This window comes from Athene noctua, chromosome 4 (assembly GCF_965140245.1).
Source record: "Athene noctua chromosome 4, bAthNoc1.hap1.1, whole genome shotgun sequence".
Taxonomy (NCBI): domain Eukaryota; kingdom Metazoa; phylum Chordata; class Aves; order Strigiformes; family Strigidae; genus Athene; species Athene noctua.
In genome coordinates, this window is record NC_134040.1 from 1,979,752 (window position 1) to 2,002,443 (window position 22,692).

At 46.5% G+C, this 22,692-nt stretch overlaps 1 protein-coding gene across 3 annotated transcripts in view; it reads right to left on the reverse strand.

The window, feature by feature from the left end:
• Positions 1-22,692, reverse strand: part of SFXN5 (sideroflexin 5) — a 108,104-nt gene that overhangs the window by 53,579 nt on the left and 31,833 nt on the right. For 2 of the 3 annotated variants that reach the window (XM_074903689.1, XM_074903691.1), the window contains 6 exons: positions 12,445-12,471; positions 11,071-11,125; positions 9,093-9,118; positions 4,817-4,870; positions 1,605-1,661; positions 678-743 (listed from right to left, as the gene is read on the reverse strand). In XM_074903689.1, coding sequence (XP_074759790.1) covers positions 678-743; positions 1,605-1,661; positions 4,817-4,870; positions 9,093-9,118; positions 11,071-11,125; positions 12,445-12,471 — 285 coding nt within the window. The remainder of the gene's footprint in view (positions 1-677; positions 744-1,604; positions 1,662-4,816; positions 4,871-9,092; positions 9,119-11,070; positions 11,126-12,444; positions 12,472-22,692) is intronic. The other variant, XM_074903690.1, reaches the window with a different exon arrangement.

The window sequence follows — 22,692 nt, forward strand, 5'->3', positions numbered from 1 at the left end:
CCAGCAGAAAAGGTACGACCGTACGTTTCAGAGGCTTATTTGAAACCCAGCGTAAGAAAAAACTTCCCTAAGTTGTTCCTGAAAAATGTACCTGCCTCCTTGGGAATTAGCTGACCCTGCTAAAGGTGTCAACTTGTGCTTCTGGGAACCTGAGCGTTAAAAGCCTGATGACTGCACCACGAGAGCATGACTTTAGCAGTGTTAAAATCTCCTCCCTTACAGATTACTTCAGACACGACTCGAACACCGTTTCCAGCTTGAACACCGTCCACGGTCATTTCGAGCACTGTGGTTCTTCCAGTTTAAGGTGCTGAGCCACCAGGAGAAGATCTCCAAAAGCCTCAGCTCTCACACTATCACTCTGCAGCCTCAAAGTCACTCTTTTAACTCAGACTAGGAAAATTCACCACCAATTAATGCACGTGTGGATAATTTGAGTTCACCGGAGACTCAGGCAGTGCATGGTGCAGCGGTAGAAGTCTCTTTCTGTTGAAAAGTTTGGGCGTGCATGGACAGAAACACCTCACGGTTAAAATGTTTTCTGGTTATGCAGACTGAATTCTGTCAATTAAAAGAAAAACATGCTTGGCAATTCAAACAAACATCTCAAAAGCACTGCAGTAGTACTGCAAGGGAGCAGTTAGTAGTGAAATACATAGATATAAAGCGTTACCCACTGCTATTGAGACAGCACTTATGACAGCTCCCAAGTAGCCCTGGATGAACTTGGATGTCGGAGAAGGCTTTGGAAAGAAAAACAAAACATATTTTCAATAAACAAACTTCTGGTTATTAAAACGCAACCAAGCTTTTTTGTTTGTTTTCGTCTTATTTGTTTTAAACCAGAGACAGGTTTAATTTTGTCATATTGTTCTGTGACACATGGTCTGTCATCTAGCAGCGGCAAAAGCAAGGAAAATTGTAGCCTCACGAGCAAGGTTAAAGGGAATGGAAAATTAATTGGCATCAAAAAATTATAGTAATAGCAGCTTAAAAGAAGTATGTGAATGAAATTCAGCAAATGGTATAAAATTAGCATTCTTACACACTAGTGATGAACCCCAAACTCTCCACTTTAAATATTTGTCTTCGAAATGTTATCTCAATGAGCTGGATGGTTTCCAGCTCAGCTTCTCATCCTGAGCTTCCCACATCCTGCCACGGGATGAATGAAGGCTCAAGACATGGAAGAGAGCAAGGACAGCCCCACCGCTTCCCAGCACCACTGCTGGTAGCGCATATAAAACCCTGGGGAGACGGCGGCGTGATCACGGAGCCACCTTCTCCTATCCAAAAATCCAGATACACTTTTGCTTTGTGCTCATTTACACATCAAATGAAACCATTTCATACCAGTTTGAACTATATACTGGTTCAGCTCAAGGCACTGAGCGCTACTTATGTGCCTCAAGTCATTTTGAGATCCTCATGCCATTTACAGTTGAGGTTTAAAATGGAAGTCTACACAGGAGAATGGCCAATCTATAAATTCATCACAGTGTCAACTCCAGAGTTTCTATTAACAGCAAAGAGACAAGACTTATGTTTCTGTGTCAAAACAGACCCAACGCGCTGCACGCGCCGCATATGTTGGGTCTCCTCACCTTTGTCGCGTTGCGGTTTGCATAGTTGACGCAGGCATTGTGGCTCTGATTCAACCACTAAAGAAGAAACAAGAAGAGACAGGCATCAACATAACTTTACAAAAATAACAGCAACAAAAAAAAAATCTGTAAACATGAGAGCGCTGCAGGAAAACCCATCTCCCTTCGGACCGGCTCGCAACTTGCCACCTCTCTTCATGCACACCCTACGTCCAAGCTAAATCTCTTTGAAGGGAGGGACAGAAATCTTGAGGCACCCAGCGCCCAGCAGGCAGCTCTGCTTCCCCATCTACTTCATGTGCAACTTCTCCTGGCCCAGTCCACCTCCACACGACGCCTTGGTGCTATCGGTCTTTATTTTTGCCGGTACCAAATCCGTACTGCTAAGACGTAGCACTAAGCCCAGCAGCCAGTGTATCAGTCATTTCTTTAGCTCCGTGGTTCTCAAACAGGGGGTCACAGGAGGTTTGAGATGAGGAACTGGAGATGAGGAACAGCTGAGGAGCGACTGAAGGAGCTGGGAGTGTTCAGTGTGAGGAGGAGGAGGCTGAGGGGAGCCCTCATCCCTCTCTGCAGCTCCTGCCAGGACATTGCAGAGAGGCTGGGGCTGGGCTCTGCTCCCAGGGGATCAGGGACAGGACAAGAGGGAACGGCTGGAAACTGCCCCAGGGGAGGCTCAGGCTGGGCAGGAGGAGAAAATGTTTCCCAGCAAGAGTGGTCCGAGAGTGGAACAGGCTGCCCAGGGAGGGGGGAGTCCCCATCCCTGGGGGGGTTTCAGGGCCGTTGGGATGAGCTGTGGGGGATGTGGGGTAGGGGAGAACTTTGCAGAGTCGGGCTGAGGGTTGGACTCGGTGATCCCGAGGGGCTTTTCCAACCTGAGTGATTCTGGGGTTCTGTGATATGCAGAGCTACCATCGTAGGGATACAGATGCCACTAAACTGCTATTTCTGTCCAGAAATTTTTGGACTAGGATCTTCCACCAAAGCAGCAACTGGGGATGAGTAGTACAATGCTCCTAAAGGGTTTTATTCACAGCAGCTGATGGTGTTGCAAAGAAAATAATAGTTTCTGTCCCCAAAACATCACACTCCCAATTCAGAGAGTGTCAGAACCAAACTCAGAATCCCAGAATCCTCTCGGTTGGAAAAGCCCTTGCAGCTCCTCCAGTCCAACCATGAACCTCACCCTGACCCTTCCCAACTCCACCAGATCCCTCAGCGCTGGGTCAACTCTGACTTCTTCCAGCTGTGGCCAGAACAGAGAAGTGTGAGGGATAAAGTAGGGGTGAGGAGAGACAGAGTGAAAGGAGGCACTAAAACATGGGAATCGGTCACTGCCAAGTCCATGGCCCACAAACACGTTTTTCCTGCCGACCAGCTCTCTAGCCTGGAACTCTGGACCTAGCAAACCTTGCCTTATTGTTTTATTTAAATAATAGTAATAATTACAAAGTAATCTTGCCAATATGCGCTGGAAATTTGCTTCAGTTTTCCAGCTGTGGGGGTTTTTGTAACCCCCACAGCTCATATCTACATGAGCAGGTCCACAGGACTGGGCTAGGGCTAACCTGAGACATGTACATTTTGGGCACTGACAACCGCTTCACCGTACAATCCTGCTCCTACAGAACCCAGAGTTTGTTAATGCAATAACACACACCGTCCCTAAATCCTATGCTATTTACTCAGATGACTCTCCTTTTCAGAGAGATGTAGACAAACTGCTCAGATATTGCCCTTAATCTAGAGTTTAATCCATCTCTAGGTTGAAGACAATCCCCCTACCTGTTTCATGACTCCATTGTCTTCCCAGGTGGCCACCTGACACCCTCATGGGCTTTTTGAGTGGTGCCTCTCTAGGCTGCTACTCCTCCTACTTGCATTTTTCAGAAAGGGGTGACCCACGGGCCCATCACGGTGGAGAGAAGTTTGAGAACCACTCGTCAAGCAGCAGTAGCTCAGACAGGCTACAACTGTCGGACTTGCCTGCTACAACTTCCTCCTCGAGCGGGCTTGTTTTGGTTCCACATTTGTCTAGTTTTAAAAGAATTATTCCACTCTTTTAAAGCCAAAAGTTTCTCCCAGCTACACCATGATAGTGGGAATAAGAGCTCCTCACATAAGCTATTTACAGGGCACTGAGCCCACACCAGCTCTCTGGGCTGGCTCGCTCCTCACGCGCGCAAGAGTAACTTCTCCAAAAGCCAACACTTTCCGTTAAAAAAAAAAAAAAAGGGTGAGGCAAGTTGCCTTCAAAAATATGAATGAATCTAGATGTCTCCAGCCACTCTCCCACTCCCAGAAGGTAAAGCCACATGGCCCAACTTCTAACTAAATACCCCAAACCACAAGGTACTAGCACGTACCAACACATTCTTGGTTCTGCAGTCTTTTCTAACATACCAGGCAGATCCCATTCTGCTTTGATATTTCTTAATCGCATAATTCTCTCTCATCACTTACTCTGTAGACAATAAAAAGACATTCGCAACTAAAAATAAGTCTGAAAGTAACTTGGGCTTGCATTTCTGTTCGTGCTTAAATTATACTCAAGTGGGGTGTTTACTATGGATAAAACTCATTCACGCGCACGTTTCTTCCCCTTTCTCTTAATTCCCAGAATTTTAACGGGAAATAACACCAACAGCTCCCTACATACAGACTTTTTTTCCCCACAAAGCCCCTATAGCACACTGAACGCAGAGGTCCTTGGCTTTGCAATGCACAGCTATTCCTGGGCACAGGGGCTCCCGCTGCCCCCAGCCTTAAGCACACGCTGCACTTCCAACGGGAATTCACCAAGGAAGATCCCAACTACTTGACAAGGTGTCTTCAAAACAGCAGATGTGTGAGCTTAAGTGCTTAAGGGCCTGCATTTTCATGGAAGTACACACTGTGCAATCATTTACAGCTGTCCAAAACGGGTCCAAAAAGCTGATTTTGACATCCTGGGCTATTTTGCATCTCCCCTGTGACAGCATAAATAGCTGGGTGCTGGAAAACGGACCTAATATTTTGCTTACAGCTCATTCCAGACCTACAACACCTTTCCCTGCTTATATCCAGCCACACCATGTCCCCGTTAACTAAAGCATTGCCGGTGCAGAAAAGCCACGTGCATCGGTTTGTCCTCTAGACACAAGTCAACTGCTGCTTTCCCCTTTCCATCCCATTCTCCCCCCATCTGGTGCGTGATGGAGGACGAGCGTTACCTGCCAAAATACGGTGGATGCCAGCGTCTGGTTGGGCAAGAGAAGACCAACGACCTGCAGGAAAAAAAAGTTTCTCATTAGCAAATGCATTGTTGGTTTGCTCTCGGTGCTCTTCTAGGCATGCAAACAGCAAGCGTATTTCTAATTCTCTGAATAAATTATCTTAATTATAGCTTTATTTCATTATAGTTATTGAACTTCCCTGCCTATTGTCTCTCCATTTCTGGAGTAACATAGCTGCCCGTGAAAGCTTCACGTCTTTAATTATTGCTTGCAACACACCATGCAAAGAGTCTGGCAGCAGATATGTCGAAAGATTAGCTCACTAAAATATAATCAGTTCTTTAATCCAGGTATTTCTGGAGAACAACACAAACATTGCATGAATGCAAGAGTTCAAAGTTGTTGCTATTGGCAGTGAAGGGGGCTTTTCTTATTTTCCTTTGGCACGTTCGCTGTTTCAAGCACAAGAAAGAAATCCGATTTGAACATCTGAAGACAGGAGTGCCACCTGGAAGCACATGTGCTCCTGTTTGGGAGCCTGAATTTTGTTTCAAGAGAATTGTTGATGTGTCATACTCCGAGCTGCGAAAACTCCTGCCTGGGCTCTGAGCTCAGGCTGGCGATCGCCGGCTCCCAGCGGCTTACGGCTGCCTGTCCATGCACCTCTGGCCAGGTGCTGCCTGCTCCTGTGTGAACACGAGATGCCACAGGCTTTGCAAGGTCACCCATCATGGCACTCAAGGCCACAGACGTGGGTGCTGCCTGTAGAGTGCTGAGAGCACCCTTGGGACAGGGTTCAATAGACCTCCAAGCACACCCTCTGCAATTCTTTAAAGACCCCATCTCTTACACCCGGCGCAGCACTGCCAGACTCCCTCCCGCCTTGTTTCACAGCAACCTTTCCTCTTAAAGCATAAGAAGTTGAAGCAGAGGAAAGGGATGCAAAGCAATGGGACTCCCAGCAATAAACCCAACAGATGTGGACAGGAAGATGAGTTGTTCTTGGGCAAGAAACTGGTGAGATACTTCATAGCATCACTGTCATTTTCTCCCCTCCTGTGCCTTAAATGTCTGATAGTTTTGGAAGAAGACAAGGTCTTCTTGTTGCAAAGTCACACATCTTTGTTAAGAGTATAAAGACTGAACAACTCCTTTTAATCCCAAATACATTTATTTTCAGGACACTCATGTGAACTCAAACACTTCTGAGGCACCTGGGCAAGAAGGCTGTGAGTTCATTCCCACACTCTGACCATCTTCTGCATCATTTTCTTTAAGTTTATTCCTAAGAAGCTGAGAAGAAAGAAAACTTCCCTGTTAGAGCACAGAGAGCCCACTGCAAGGAGGGATAAGCTAAAGCCATCTCTGCACATCTGCAGCAGCATCAGTTGAAGAGGAGGCAACTTCTATGCTTAAGGACATAAGAGAGAAATAACAACAAACAAAAGGGTAATAGGGTTGGGAGGCCTGATTTCATTTACATCTTCTTTCCTTTCTCCTCCTCCTCCTCCAGCTTTTCCTCCTACAGCCCTTCGTGAAGTTACAGCTACTTTGAACGCTGGCCGAGCGCCAATCTGTGCAAGTTACACTAATTTACTGCTTCCATTCAATATGTGGATCTTGTCATTAATTACTCCGTTGCTGGTCTTAGCCAAACGAATTCAACAGGCGATGAACCTCCTCACCCCAGGACTGACTTACGCGCCTGAAGCCAGCGGGCTAATGAGGCTCCGGAGGAGAGGGAAGACTGCAGGCAGCTACTTACATTGTCAGCTGAAGCTGAGCGCCGAGAAAAATAAAAGAGGAAAATAAATAAATAAAAAAGAGCACCCAAAATCTGTATGACTGAAAGAGGCACGTTTAAATGCAAACTCTCCATATGTGCAAGAGTCTGTCAAGAAATGTACAGCTTCACTTTTAATTACTGTCAGGGGAAAAAATAACTAAGAAGGAAAACAAAATAAAAAAAGCTTCTAAACACTAGAAAAGTACCAGCTACAAAATTTAATTGCTTATCAGGTGTGAACCAGCCCTTCATGGCCCCAAAGCCAGGGCTAAAGGCGCCGCTCGGACAGCTGTCGGCTCGGAGCAGCCTCGTGGCACGTTTGTGTTACGAGTTCTCCTCTTGCAAGCCCCAAGTCCTGCCTCGTGCATCAGCGAGAGTCACCCCCAACCCCGTCTCAAGACCCGGGTCTATCTCTACGTGCTTTGAAACCTCAGCAAGACCTCCCCCCATTTTTAAACAGCTGGGGAAAATATGGTGCTTAAAGCTGTGGGTGGCAGCTGGGAACAGCAGCACAGCTTCTGCTCCATCCTCACTGCCCATTTGAGCTGAACTTCTTAAATGCAGATAAATCTTCCTCCTTGGAGCTGGGATGAAACACAGACCCAGGGTAAAAGGCTACAGCCCACCAGCTGCCCTGCACATCTCTCCTCTGCAGCAAAGGGAGATAACGCGAGCGGCTGGATTCGCTCCCTCCGGGGTTGAAATTCAGGTGGGCAAAGTCTCCCTGCACTTACACACACCCCATCCTGTCCCCGCTGCACCTGATTCTGGGGTCGAACCGTAAACCTGCGCACAGAAAGGACAGAGGCTAAAAAAAAGCAAATGATTGTGACTCTGGGAAAGAATAAACAGCCGCAGGATTTGGTTGTGTCAAGGGAGTAGCTGCTTCGGCCAGAAAAGAAATGATTATTTTCAGCAAGACCTTAATCTCTTTCACAATGAGCTAAACAGTACTGAATTATTTTGCATTAGCTATAGCGGGGGGGGGGGGAAAAAAAAAAATTACAACTCGTATATAGGCAGCATCGTGTATTGACCGATAGGCAGTAAAACGTGTTCATCGATAATCTGATCACGTCTCTGCCGGTGTCTCTGCTGGGGGTTGCAGTGACCCCCGAGCACCGGGCGCAAGGGCACGCCGGCACGGCTCGGCGGGCGAGGAGAGCCACGCTCGCTCAGGCAGAGCCCACCGCAGGCACATTAAGTCTCTCTTGAGGAAATCCCATCCCCCTATGTGAAATGCAAGACTCAAACTGTTTTTATGCTAGAGCAGGCTGCCAATTTTGTCACTAAATTTCACAGATCGATTGGCATAAATGTTACATTTTAATTTTAACATTTGAAACGTTTGGGTTTTTTTTTTTTTTCTTCTTCTTTTTTTTTTTTTTTTTAAATGACAAGAGGTTCCAGTTTATCCTTTACAGCTAGTGAAATTGGGCTCATCTGACAGCTCTCGGCTCCTCTGACAGCTCTGGATTTGGGCCGATTTCATTGTCAATTTGATCGTTAACTCATTTTTGTTTAACCTTTTCTTTTAAAATGCCCCATACAAAGTTACCACCAAACCCTTACTCATGACAACAAATAGTAACAGCCCGAACGATTTCTGCTTTTAGGTGACAGCAACCCCGCTACCGCCGTTTGGGGAAGGATCGTTACCTTTAAACAAGTACTGTGCCACAGTCCACTGGGTTTAGGAGGAGTAAATTTAGCAGAATTTGCTCCTTCAGCCATTTTAACACGTGTGATCTACTAAGCTGAGCCAAGAGCTGGCAGCTGGGAGGACCTTCCAGCACCAACTCTGGGTGATTTGGGGCAAAACTGTGTGCCTCAATTTCCCCATTTATAAAATGGGGTTAATTAACCGTTCCCGTTCCTGAAGAGGAGCTGAGGTTTCGGCATTAGGAAGACAGGCAGAATTATCTCCCTTCTGGCTTTCGCTATCAAGAGCACCCAAATGCTTACAAATTTCACAATAACAAGTACAAACTAAAAAAGCCCTTAGTGATAACCCCCCGGAAAGCACTCGCTGTTTTAATTAATCAAAACGAGAGCGCACGACACCGGCCTTGCCGTGCTGCAGCTTGTCACGTTCAGGAAGCGACTTGTAAAACATGCAAATGAAAAAAAAAAAAAAAAAAAAAGTGTCCAAAGATGAAATCTGAGAGTTGCAGAAGTTGCATTTTGCAGGCAATGAGCTCATCTTGGTCTTCCCTTTCCAGAAGGGAAAGATAAAGCTGAAGACATTGCAGGGGGCTGGGCGAATGATGTTAAATAGATCAATAACCTCGAGCACAACAAGCTGGGTCCAAAGGGCAGGTTTTCCGTGAGGAAGCCCTTGCTAAGGTGTGATGGGAAAGGTGGGAGCCCTGTGCGAACGTGTTGTGAAAGGTAAGGTGGAATTGGGAGAATTGTCTGCGGGTGCTAAAAAATGCATTTCTTGGTACTTGCAAACAAAGCGGGTGGGGGAGATGTTAAAATACTTACGATGGGTGTTCCGAAGGGAATGTAACCTATTAAAAAAAAAAAAAAAAAGAAAGAAAAAAAGAGATGCATGAGTTTTAATATGCGGTTTTGGAATGGGGAAAAAAAAAAAAATCACATTAAGACATTGACCAGTTTAGGGTAGAAGCCACAACCTGGCATGATGGGCTGCGCTCACTTCCCCCAGCGGGGACACCTACACCTGATGCACCAAGCATCGACTAGAGCAGCCTCCTGATTTCTGCCCAACGTCCTCCCCATCCTCTATTTGCTTTTCTTGGGTTGTGGTCTAAGAGTTTCCCTGAAAGTTATAACACCTAGACCCCAAAGCTTACTCTGGTAAACCCAGCCTGAGCCAGTGGAGGGGATCAGCACTTCAGAGGGCACCGTGCTGTTGAGCGTGGCCAGGCACCAGCAAAAACTCACATTGGCAGAAGCAAAGGGATGACAGCTCAGACCAGGAGCTGCTTAGTCTGGACCAGGAGGAGCTGGATGCTGCTCTCTGAGCTGACCTGGTGGCTTGCTGCCACGGCAAGGGGGAGATCCTGCCCCCCTTCCCTGGCTCACTCACGCAATCTGTTCCCTCCCTCGTGCCAGCTCTGGTTGCTCATCAGACCCTCCCACAACCTACCCTCACTAACCCAGAGGAAAACTCTCCAGCTTTCCATGCCACTTCCCCTCTTGTTGAGCCTGGTCCCACCAGGACAGCGTGCTGAAGATGCTCATGGAGCCATCTAACAAGCTGCAGAGCCAGTTAAGGAGCAGGACTGTGCCACCACAGGTGGAACCACCCTCTTCTACCATCTCCTTTATCAACCTCTCCACTAGTGATTTTATACCAGGAGAGCTCATTTATTTCTAGGTCAGTAGAAAAAGGAACGGGGTATAAGCTGAAGAAAGTATATTTGCATCACGGAGGAGAGGGGGACTATTTTAATCATAGGTATAAGTTAAAGCTCTCTATATTAGAGATAAGGCTTTACCCCAAATCTTGTTGAGTGCCACAAAAATCAAATGCTTCACATTTTTCCCCTGCTAAGTCTGCCAATTTTTGTGCTAATTATAATTCATCTCTATGACTTCCACTAGAAGGTCTCAGAGCATTTTACCAATATTACTGAATTAAGCCTCATGGATCCAATTTACAGTTGGAAAGGGCAGAGACCTGAGAGGAAGGAATATTTAAAAAAAAAAAAACAGAACAAGGCAGCAAAAGAGTGGGTCCTGGCTTTTATCCTCTCCACTCTCAACATTATCTTTCTCGAAAGAACTAGAAAACAAACCCCACCAACCCTGTTAATTTTCCCCTGTGCCCAGTATTCAGGTGAAGATGTTCCCTCCAAAAATATGGAAAAGGTCCTGTTTATTTAAATAGGTCCTTTGGGAAAGGACCAGGCTGCATTTGCACCCTCTAGAGAGCTGCTATTCGACCCACAGCAGAGGTAGCTGTGGACCTGCCCATGGCTGAGGGACACCCCGAAGTGGGAAGGAGGAGGCAGTGAGTTAATCATTCAGCAGCCCAGCTGAGGCACGGACAAGCTGATCTTTCCTGGGCTCCCAATGCCATGGCTATCAGGTACCACCACACACGGACCAATAGGCGTCATCCCACTCTCTCCTGGGGAGTAAAACCCTAAGATGCTCGTTGGGCCTCAAGCCTCAGGTTAACTACAATATTAAAATGTCTGTTTTAGTGATGGATACCTCAAAAATGCCAGAAAAGACATTAGCTCGAGTCCACGTTAAAATATCTGAAGGAAAGGAAAATATTAAGCGCTAGATCTCACATAGTCATTGAGGATCCCAATTCTTGATAGCAAAGGGATTTAGGCATTTGAATTCCTTTTTTGATTTGGGTCTGAATGTTTACAAGATGCAACTCAAAAACAGGAAAAAAAAAAAAAAAACAACAACCCAAACAACAACATTTTGCACCAATTCCCAGTAAAATGAATGATTACCCGATTGGGACATACCATACCTGACATCCGGAAAGGCATGAAGATGGTCTCATTTGTGTCAGGGTGGATGATGGCCTGTAAAAGAGTCAGCAGAGAGACACAGTGAAGGCAGAGCAACAGTTAGCGAGGAGCAGCCTCTACAAACAGCACCTTCAACTGTCCCGGGGGGCTTCACGTGCCTCGGCACCCTCCTGGCTTTTGCAGCTCCAACCAAAGGCAGTTATTGCTCGGCAGCCTCCACAAAACCTCCTCCTACCTCTGCCTCCCCCTCTCCTTAAATAATTTAGCACACATTAATAATTTAGAAGTAAATAATTTAACCTGAAATACAGAAAGCAGCTCTTGCTTGAGACTATAATGTCCCCAAAGGCCACCCACTGCTGTATCTTAACCCCAGGGGGTGAAATGCAGATTTAGGAGGGGAAAAGGAAAAGCAAAATTCTGTCCCTGCCTCTTTTCAGCATCTCCGTGAGGTGCAGCTTAATGTCCTGAAACTCTGCCCTATGAAAGAAAGGAAAAGCCCTCGCGGTGGCAGAGGGATAGGGAGGGCAGGACTGTCTGCTCAGGAGGGAACGAGGGTGTAAATCCCTTTATTCTGCTTGTCAAGCAAACAAGTTGCAGGAGAACCCCGTAAGAACTTGTGTGGCTTAGCCACGGTGGACAGACTGAGACTGAGGAACATCTTCCCCATCTGCAGCTCTGTCTGCACGAGCCCGCACGGCACGTCGGCGGAAACCTGAAACGCTGCTTCAGGATCTGGCTGAGTTGGGGAAAAACCACGCAGGTATGGTCCGCTCCAGCTGTCACCCTAAGGGTGACCCCAATAAAATCCCCTCGCATGTCATGGGATATGGACTTGCCAGATAATTCCACCTTTACTTTTATCTGCAGCTTCTCAGTCAACGCTGGCGGCTGTGGACAGCTCAACCTCCACGGAAATCCTAAATCTGTTCTACTGAAAAACAGACAACGAAGCTCACTTGGCCCGTTTTTACCAAATTTTACAATTAGCCCAGGAGGTTGCACAGGCATTAACTGGTTGGGGATGAAAAATCAGTCCCCAAGCAATCCAAGGACTGCAGGGGAGGAAGGTACGACACAGTTACAAGCCTTACCAAAGAACTGTCAAACTATTTTCAAAAGACTGGAGACATGAAATCTCTTGACTAGACAGGAAGGAGAAAATGAAGACATCAAAATATATAAATACAAAAAAAAAAAAAAAAATCAGACTCTTTGGTGGCAACAGTGTTCTCTGCATTTACATTTCTGTGGCAAGACAAAACAGCAACTGGCAGAGTCAATAATGGAGAAGAGGACAGCATCGCTTAGCAAAAAGGAAAAAAGCAGCAATATTTGAAAATAATAATGAAATATATAAAAAATCGTATTACCTGCTTTATTTTTTGAGCTCCCCACAGCTAGAAAAATAAAAGAGAACATTGCATTTAAAAAAAACCGAGCAGTGTAGTTTTATACCCAACCCCAAATATTCATCTTTTAGCTCCTGTAGTAAATGAAGACGAGGGACTGCTTTAAACCAGACTCACTCTCTGCATCCTTCCAGGATATATTTAAAGATCCTTTACACACACCGAGCTCCTTCAAATCTGTGTGGCCAGTAAGACCAGCAAGGCAAGGAAAATATTCTTTCTGATAATGAATGGTAAGAAAGAATAACAACAACCAGACTTCACGCTCTGCTATAAGCTTTACAAATCGAGAATTATCTCGGCAACTCTGCCGCACGTAGAGCTCAAGGTAAATTTAGCACAGCCTCTCCTTGGATGAGCTTCCTGCAGAAATTGAGCCTTGCTGGGGAACAAAGGTGGAGCAAGCCCTGCAGCGAAATACAAGAAGTATCTCTTCATATAAAACCTGGATTCAGAATAAACCACCACTACTTTTCATTTTTTCACAAGGGAAACGCACCGAAAAATGCTCATGAAGAGGAAAAAAATCTCATTTAAAACTCTCACGAGCGCCTACTGTTATTTACTGACTGTAATTCAGCAGCAGCAAAACACCTCAAGTCAGGCTCAGTCAGCAGAGATCTACGAGCGCTGAGGAAGAAACATCCCGCGTGAGGTGCAGGTAGAACTAATGAGTAGGTGCACGCCACCAAGAGATGCTCTGGCATATACATAAACCCATAGTTTGCCCCTGCTTAATTAAGGCAGAGGGCTTTCCCTGACGAATTATACCTAAATGCAAATTATAATCTTAAAAAAAAAAAAAAAAAGAAAAGAAAAATCCCCGTTTTGATGTATATAATTCTAGAGAAGGATAAAAAACTGGGACTCCTGTAAAATACCACAACAGATCGATTGCTTTTACTATTAAGAATTGTTCTGCTCAGCTCAAGTCTGGCTTCAACTTCCAGGCACCGGCTTGTGTTACACCTCTGTCTGACAGCCTCCAGCGCGCTCTATTTTTGTTCTTCACACAGGTACTTGCAGCTGCTAAAGCCACCCTTTAACCTTCATTTAAAGAAAAAAAAATAAAATACAAAATTCAACCGAGCCAGGAGACTGGCTGTTTCATTGGCAAGGCGCGTTTGCCAATCTTTTAACCACCCTCGTGGCTCTTTTACATCTTTCCAATTTGTCAACATCCTCTTGAATCGAGGACGCCAGAAACCAGACAAATTATTCCAACAACAGTTGTACCCCTGCCAAACCAAGGGTAGGCTAACCTGATGAGTTCTGCTCTTGCTGTTGATAAATCCGAAGACAGCGATAGCTCTTTTTGCTTGGAGAGCTCACGATTCCCCACCCAAATACCTACCCAAGCGCCGTGCACGTATTTTACAACACAGGCTCTCACGCTTAAATTTTATCAGTATTATGGTATAAATAAAGCCTCATTCTGCCATTCTTCCTCACCTGAGGAGGTTTAGTGCCTTCCCCAAATATAAATCCGTTAAAATACTGTTGAAATGAGGTAACCACTCGATTACAAATAGCGTAAATTGACCCGCTCATACCAGCCACCCCAGTATTTCACTCCAAATTCAGCTCTCACTCCAGAATTGAAGCTCCGTGATGAACTCCACTGTGTGCGACGAGTTACTGGAGTATCTAAATGTCACAGACTGAGGCACGTATCCCCAAGGCTCTTCCCTGAGGAAAACTTCTCTTTTTAAGGAAAATCATTATTCCCCATTTTACAGTCAAAAAACAGAGGTTGAGGGACACGAAGAGACAATGCTTGTGGTTGGCGGAGACAAGATGCGTCTACCCCTCACCAATCCTAAAATCCAACGGGTGGGAGGCTGCCTGCCCAGAGAGCCACCAGGGCTTTTCTGCACCTGCCTGCCCACCGGCTCGAGGACTTCCATGGGGTGAAAGTGGAAGCCCTCGAGCTGTAGGTGGCTACTCAAAGCATCCCAGTAACCCTGTGGCTGCCCAGGTCTCGTGTATCTTAGAAGTCAAACAAAACCACCGGATTTTCCTCTCCAACTGCAAGCACCAAGACTAGCAAAAAGGAAGAGGGATGGTTTCTGAGCCAGCACTATGGCTTTTTTGGTCAAATTATCTAATTTCATTAATTGATCCCAATATTTATGCATTTTCCTGCTGCAGTGCAAATATTGTTAGAACATGCGATTTCATTACTTCTCAGAAAGAGACTTTACAAGATGCACCTGATGAGTCACCTAAAGATTCTGCCAGCTCATTTTCACTTTTTTATCCTCTAATTCATTTTCTGTCTGCAGCATTTTTCAATAGCTCCAGTACTCTGACGAGTCTTGCCAGCTGGGGGGCTCGTTTCTGAGAGCAAGTCTCTATTTTTGCTGGGGATTTCATTCACGCTCTCTCCGGCCATCTTCGAGAAGCAGCCAGATTTCGATCTCATTTTCACTAGCGTGAATCCAAAGCGTCTTCACTGAAGCACGTGAAATGACTCCAGATTCGTGCTCAATTTATGTTAGATTTAGGTCCACGGTCTCTAAATATAGTCAGCCCATACTGGGTGGGTCTCCTGTAACAGATGATTTTCCTTCGCACCAGCTTTGCTGGATATTACTGGCTCAAAGCAACACGGGGGGTTCGCCATTCAAATCTGGGTGCAAGAACAAAACCTGCTCATACATGGGTTTACACCAAAGAAGCCCAGAGGACAAAGTGGCAGGAGTGCTGGAATGCTGTTAACATATTTCACTATCCACCCAGCAACCTACGCAGGCAGTGATGGCCACGTTCTCCAGCCTGGGGCCAGTGCAGCCTTCCACCAGGCCAGACCATGCTCTGCATCATGGATATTTCCTTCATCGTTGCAGAGGAATCACCTCCAGATTCTGCTTTTTTGACAATTTTTTAAAAAAGAGATACTCACCACTTGGCTCACCGCCTACAGCAGATAGGTTTAAAACCCCGAACTCAGGAACTGAACTCAGTTATACAGAAACTTTAAGTGCTTATGACATTTAAGGAAGGGTATCAAAGACTGCCACAACCGAAGGAGAACAAAAGCTAAGGAAAGGAGCTAGAGATTGGAATAACTCTTGGGGAATAGAGACCATCTTTGGTTGACAGGACATTCATTAGCATTCCTTATTTAGCAGCAGAATCGCAGCTTAGAGATAATTTTCAAAAAAAGTATTTATTAAAAGAATGTATCCAGCCCAAATCTATTAGCTAACACCTGCCACTATAAAAGCAGTACAAAGAGTACCAGTTATTCTTAAAATATTAACTTCCCTCCTATTAAATGCAGTAAGATTTCATCGTCCTGGACTCAAAGATGGGATTTTTTTTTTCCCTTCTGCACAAAGTTCCACCTAGATTAGAAAAACCAGGTCTACAAACTGTTCACCCGTGTTTCCAGCAGGCTCCAATGCTTCTAAAAGAAGTGGCCAGCTCCACCCTACACCAGTGCAGTTGGCTGTATCCAGACCACCTACTACATCACCAAAGTTGGCCTTGAGTGTCTACAGTCAGGAGAGCACCGATGGATTCACACCACCTACTCCCTTGCGTTTCCAGCAACCACCTCCCTACGGTCAGTAGAGGCACAAAGGCAGATTTGATGTCAGGAATCTGTAATAGATGCTCTAACACTTCCCTCCCTCGACTGTAGGCACCAACAGGACCCGGGTTCCTTGCACAACACTGTAGCAGACATTGAAATGATCTTAAATTCACGGGTGCGTGCTCTGGATATGCCATGTCAGGAATAACTCTACAGAGAAAAGCTCTTACTGATTAACCACACATTAAACATGAGTAACGACAAGGCATTAGCTCATTTTCAAAGAGCTAACGAGAAGTCACGTGGTAGATGAGCCTGACGTATAAGAAAAACCACAACAGTTTAAGTTCTGCAAAGACTTAGTGGCTCACCTGTGTTAGACTTTGCACCAACATCACTCCCAACAGTTGACAAAGTTCCCCTAGTAAAGACAAGGTTGAAGAGGAAATCCTCAGAATAATGAGTATTTTCGGTTTATTTATTTCATCTGCCCACTCAAGGAGAGACAGAGCCCCATCTTGAAATCTGCTCATCCCCTTCTCGCTCCATCAGGGAGGTTCTCACCCTTTCACAAAACCCCACCTGCACCAACGAAATTTTAATAAGGTAACGACCTGGAGTTTGCACCCCATGAGAAATTGCCAGTAGTTTCACACTCTGGGAGTTGCAAGGTTTATTAAAGCAAAGCTCGGATTATCTATTCCACACTGAATTCCAAATATTGGGTGTCGGGAACGGAGCGTGTGATGCAGCAAAGCTTGTTCTGAAGAAGAAGAGCAAGCTGCTTTCATACGCGTGGCCATTCGGAAGGACAGCCTCCAAAACCGGATGAGCTTTCTGATCACCCTGATTGTTTAAATGATACAAAACTGAGGAAAAAAAGAAAACCTGGCTTAAAAGGCATAACTTTCTGTACTTGGAAAATTCACTGAGAAACCCTTCAGACCAGCAACAAGGATCTGGCATCGCATTAGTGTCCGGTGATAGTGATGACTCTGAACAAGTTTTAACTTCATACTCTATCCCTTAACTGGTAGTCAAATGGCCAGAGTACAACACTGGAGGTGGGATTCATCCCCTCTAACAAACGTCTATGAGGTAATAAATACCTCCTCCAGCAAGGCCTCTGGATTTCCTTTATGTCAGCGGCTCAATTCATCCCGATGAGATGACCAGTACAGGCTGCATAACCTGAGGGAACTGGGGGGGTTCAGTCTGGAGCAGAGGAGGCTGAGGGGAGACCTCCTGGCCCTCTGCAGCTCCCTGCCAGGAGGGGGCAGAGAGGGGGGATGAGTCTCTGGAGCCAAGGCCCCAGCGCCAGGCCCCGAGGGAATGGCCTCAAGCTGCCCAGGGCAGGGTCAGGCTGGCTCTGAGGAAGGATTTCTGTGCAGAAGGGGCTGTTGGGCGTTGGAATGGGCTGCCCAGGGCAGGGGGGAGTCCCCGGGATCCCTGGAGGGGTTGAAGAGTCGGGCTGAGCCAGCGCTGAGGGATCTGGGGGAGTTGGGAACGGTCAGGGGGAGGGTCATGGTTGGGCTGGAGGAGCTTCAGGGCTTTTCCAACCTGGATGATTCTGGGATTCTGTAACCTACACTCAAGCAGTGCTTGCCTCTCTCCGTTGACTTTAAGATGGGACCTACATGATTAGTTCTGGCTCAAAGTGGGTTTAGCTCAAGATGTAGAAACATCCCAAAGTGCCAAGCACCTGCAGCTCATACCAACTTCAACACGGATTGCAAAGATACAATTTCTTTGGATTCCAACAGGAATTTGATGAAAGTTTAAGATTTTGTGTTAGAACATTTAGGAATCCCAGACCTAAGCACTACAAATTTTCAAAACACATCTTCCACAGATCTAGCTGAGGAGATCTGGCCCTTCCCTAGAGCACGAACCAGAAGCACTCAGCAGCAGCTCCACCACACCCCATCAGCAGGATCAGCTCATATTTATCTTCACTATAAGGTTAATCATACTTGAAAACTCACATTTGCCAGCAGTACTGTGGGACATTTCTATTTGAAACCTTTTGGCAAGAAGGTAAAGTCTGCAGCAAGTGCAGCTGGAGAAGAACATCCATCCATGGCCTCACCGCTGAAGCCCCACTCACTGAAACAGGAGGCCCATCCTAGACAGCAGGTTCCCTGGACATTATTTCACTGTTATTTCACTATGCTTCTGAGAGGTTTTGTTGTTTTTTAAGTTTATACGGTGAAGGATGAAGATCTCCCAAGCAGTCCAGTCTCCCACAGCACCGCATTTTTCCCTACCACCTTCCTAGTTAATAAAGGCATTTACAGGGGTCAGTCCACCCCAGGTAGCACCCCCAGAACCTCTCAGCAGGTAACAAGAAAACAAATAAGTATCTATTTTTAGTATTTCACTAAAACTAAACACCAGTGCCACACTCAAGGCAGGTTGGTGCAACCCGACAGAGCTACCACGCGTTCTGCTTCACTCTCCACCCGTCCTTTCTCCCCCAGGAGTGCGATCACTCATGCTTTGCGTGGCTTTCTCCCACTTCTCTCCAGCTTCAGTCCCAAAATCCCACTTCTTTAAGAGTGATATTTAACATAGAGACAAATGTACATCACAAGCTCCAGCCAAAGGATTCAGTTAGGGCTGACTGCTTTTAGCAAGATTTACAGACTGCCAACACTGGAATCCCAGACCTTTTGGTTCCACATTTAATGTCACCTGAATGTCTGTAAACCTGGCTGATGTGCCTAATATATATAGAACCTGACATGTGGCTTTACTAATAAACACGGAAAAATGCAAAGCATTTGACACTGTCCCACACAACATCCTTGTCTCTAAATAGCAGAGACACGGGTTTGATGGAAGGACCACTCAGTGGATCAGGAATTGGCTGGATGGTCGCACTCAAAGAGATGTGGTCAACAGCTCGATGTCCAAGTGGAGAGCAGTGATGGGTGCTGTTCCTCAGGGGTCGGGGTTGGGGCAGGTGCTGTTTAACATTTTTGTTGGAGACATGGACAGTGGGATCGAGGCACCCTCAGCAAGTTTGCTGATAACACCGAGCTGTGTGGTGCCGTCGATGTGCTGGAGGGAAGGGATCCATCCAGAGGGACCTGGGCAGGCTGGGGAGGTGGAACGTGCAAATCTCATGGAGTTCAACAAGGCCAAGTGCAAGGTCCTGCCCATGGGCTGGGGCAATCCCAGGCACAAATCCAGGCTGGGCGAGGAGTGGATTGAGAGCAGCCCCAAGGAGAAGGACTTGGGGGTGTTGGTAGAGGGAAAACTGACTGTGAGCCAGCAATGGGCACTCACAGCCCAGAAAGCCAACGGTGTGCTGGGCTGCACCCCGAGCAGGGTGGGCACAGGGCGAGGGGGGGGATTCTCCCCCTCTGCTCCGCTCTGGGAGACCCCCCTGCAGGGCTGGGTCCAGCTCTGGGGCACCAACAGCAGAAGGACACGGACCTGCTGGAGCGGGGCCAGAGGAGGCCACGGAGATGCTGGGGGGGCTGGAGCCCCCCTGTGAGGACAGGCTGGGAGAGTTGGGGGGTTCAGCTGGAGAAGAGAAGGCTCCGGGGAGACCTTAGAGCGGCCCCCCAGGGCTGAAAGGGGCTGCGGGAACGGGGGGAGGGACTCGTCATCAGGGGGAGGGATAGGACGAGGGGGAACGGGGTTAAACTGACAGAGGGGAGTTTTAGATCAGATCTGAGGCAGAAATTGTTCCCTGTGAGGGGGGTGAGGCCCTGGCACAGGCTGCCCAGAGAAGCTGTGGCTGCCCCCTCTCTGGAAGGGTTCAAGGCCAGGTTGGACGGGGCTTTGGGCAACCTGGGCTAGTGGAAGGTGGCCCTGCCCGGGGCAGGGGGGTGGGACTGGGTGATCTTTAAGGTCCCTTCCAACCCAAACCATTCTATGATTCCATGACAAAACAAGGTAAAATAAACCACTGCCTACACTTGCTCCTCAGTAGGAAATCTCACCAATGGACCTTTTGCAACCCTGCTCCTAATAATCTTTACATTAAAAAGGTTTTAGCTCTAAGGAGATAAATGATCCAATGCTCAAATGATCCAACGTGTGGGATAAATCACAGAGGGTATCTATATACATGTTCTGCCCTACATCTGGCATGGAAATGTCACCAGAAGAGGCACCAGAAGCCACTGCTCTTCTTGGATGCTGATGGAAAACTGTCACAGGGCCACGACCTGCTGCCCATCTGCAGGACCATAAAGCTTTTGAACAAATCCACACACGGAAGAGCATCGGCTGAGATACCTGCCTGCACCAGAGCACGGCAAGGCAAGCGCCTCGGCGTCGGGAACCGGACTGGAAACCATGAGCAATCCCAGTACAATCCACAGATTTACACAGATACAAACCCAAGTGTAGGTGGAACCAGAATCAAGTCCCGACTGATAAAAAAAGATAGCACTTAAATAACACTTTGCAGCTTCTCAGCACTCAATAAACATTAACTAATTAATCCTCACAGCATTCTACTGGGAAGACTTAAGCAGAATAAGAAGCACTCACTGAAAACCATGACTTGCACCAGGGTTGCAGAAGGACTTAGATGCCATTACACAGTTTAAAGTACAGTTTTTGGAAACCAGGTTCGCTAATCCAACTAGATTGCTCATGATCAGATTTGTTTCAGTTTATTTTAGCCATATGGAGTTTGCAAATCTAATCTGATTTGTAATCTAGACATGACTTTAGATAAATTCTCTTAATCCTCACACGATGAGATGAAGTAAAGCCAGTTTGTAACCGAGTAGGAGCAATCAACAGCAGCGTTTAGCATGGCTTAAGGTGCACTGACCTACAACACTTCTGTCCACCTCCCTAGGTGCCTTTTGTCCTCTGACAGTCTGGAAACGATGCCTAAAAATGTTCACCCCATCTTAGTGCCACAGAGACTATTTAGACTGCAGAAGAGAGAAGGTCCAAGCTCAGCCCTTGGACCAGCAAACAAGGCACTTTCTTGCAAAGAAAAGGAAGCAGCAGGACCAGCGATGTATCTAGGTTTTATTGTATCCTGCAAGAGACCAGAGGGGGAAAAAAAAAAAAAAAAAAAAAAAAGTACAGTTTACTGCAAATGGACCTCTTCGCTCTTCATCAACACTGTTAAGAAAAGCTATTATTCTCCAAAAGGGATGCTGTTTAGACTCTGATAGATTCATTGTTCTCTGCTGTGTCTGGGACAGCATGAGCGGCTCTTCCCGCTGCTAACATGATTGAAGGAAGAACACAGTAATAAATATATGCCCATTAAGCTGGTGAGCCTCTTTTCACTTCACTGATACTAATGGGGAAGAAATGAAACAGTTTCAAAACAGCAAGTTGCCAAAACTGCATTTGGAAAGGCTGAAGAGTGAGAAGTCACAACTGACACACCACAGTTCATGCTCCGCCAACGCTCGCAGGAAGGGGCTGGCTGGAGAATAGCAAATGTCTGTCTCCAAGGGACAATTTCAAAAAGCTGCATTTTTCCTCTCACTACAGATCATTCAGCTTGAGTTTATTTTTAATTTTTTTTTTTTTTTTTTTTTTTTTTTCCCCTCCAACCACCCCCTTCATGTTGAAGGGGTGAAGCTTGCAGGGTGAGGTTTCTAAGGGTACAAAATCAGGTAATAGAGCTGTCTCGCTGCTATCTTGTTTTCTAACAAACAGATATTCATGCATATTAACATGCACGTGTAAGTAAACATGCAGTCGAATGAACAGACAGATTTCCAACAGCAAATCTAGGGACCTGTGTTGGACTAGGTGACCTCCTGAGGTCCCCTCCAGCCTCGATTAGCCTACAATCCCACAGCAGACAAAGGGGATGATCTGGATGGATCAAAAATCTAAACACCTGGTGTCTCAGAGTCAGCAAAAGATCCACAGCTCAAGATGTTTAGTCTTGGTCTTATGAAACCTGGATTAATTTCCTACCTCCATCCCAGATTTATCTTCAGCAGCTCAAGTCAGTAGATATTTACAGTACCACAGCCCCCCCATCCCAGGCCTGCACCCCATCCCCTACGTTTGTACAGACAACACAGAGCAGACAGAAAATATACAGAGCTGCTCAAGTCAAAAAAAAAAAAAAAAAAAGAAGCATTTTGGGAATGGGGGAAGGGAGCTTTAGTTTTTATTAAGATCAGCTCTCTGAACCAGCTGTGCCAGGGCAAGCCAGCAAGGAGGTGGGAACACATGGCCGGGAGGAGAAGAGGCAGAGACATGGCAGTGCTGACTTAGATCAGCTCACGCTGCCATGGCATCACACTTCCCCTTGCAATATTCTGGGCACAGAACAAATTTGTACCAGTTCACACATAAAGTTCAGGGAATGATAAATTTAATAGGTACCATCCTTACTGTGGGTGCACATTTATGGACAGAGTCACCTCTGTAAGACTAACGGCTGCCCATGTACCAGGGTTGCATTTAGTTAATTCGAGGAGTTTTTAAACCTCTTATTGGCTCTATTGCTGGCATTAAAAAATAAAAACCTCGCATGGAAAAAGCATCACTCACTCTTGAGAGTCCTCGTTCAATGCACACGAATCACCCTCAGACACTTCTGCTATTCTGTGGCTCTTTACCTCTCTCTGCTGGCAGGACCACAGGGAGAAGCTGGGGTGCCAGCCTGCGACCAAGACCGAAGGGACAGTGGGGAGGTAGAGGAGGACACTGAACCTTCG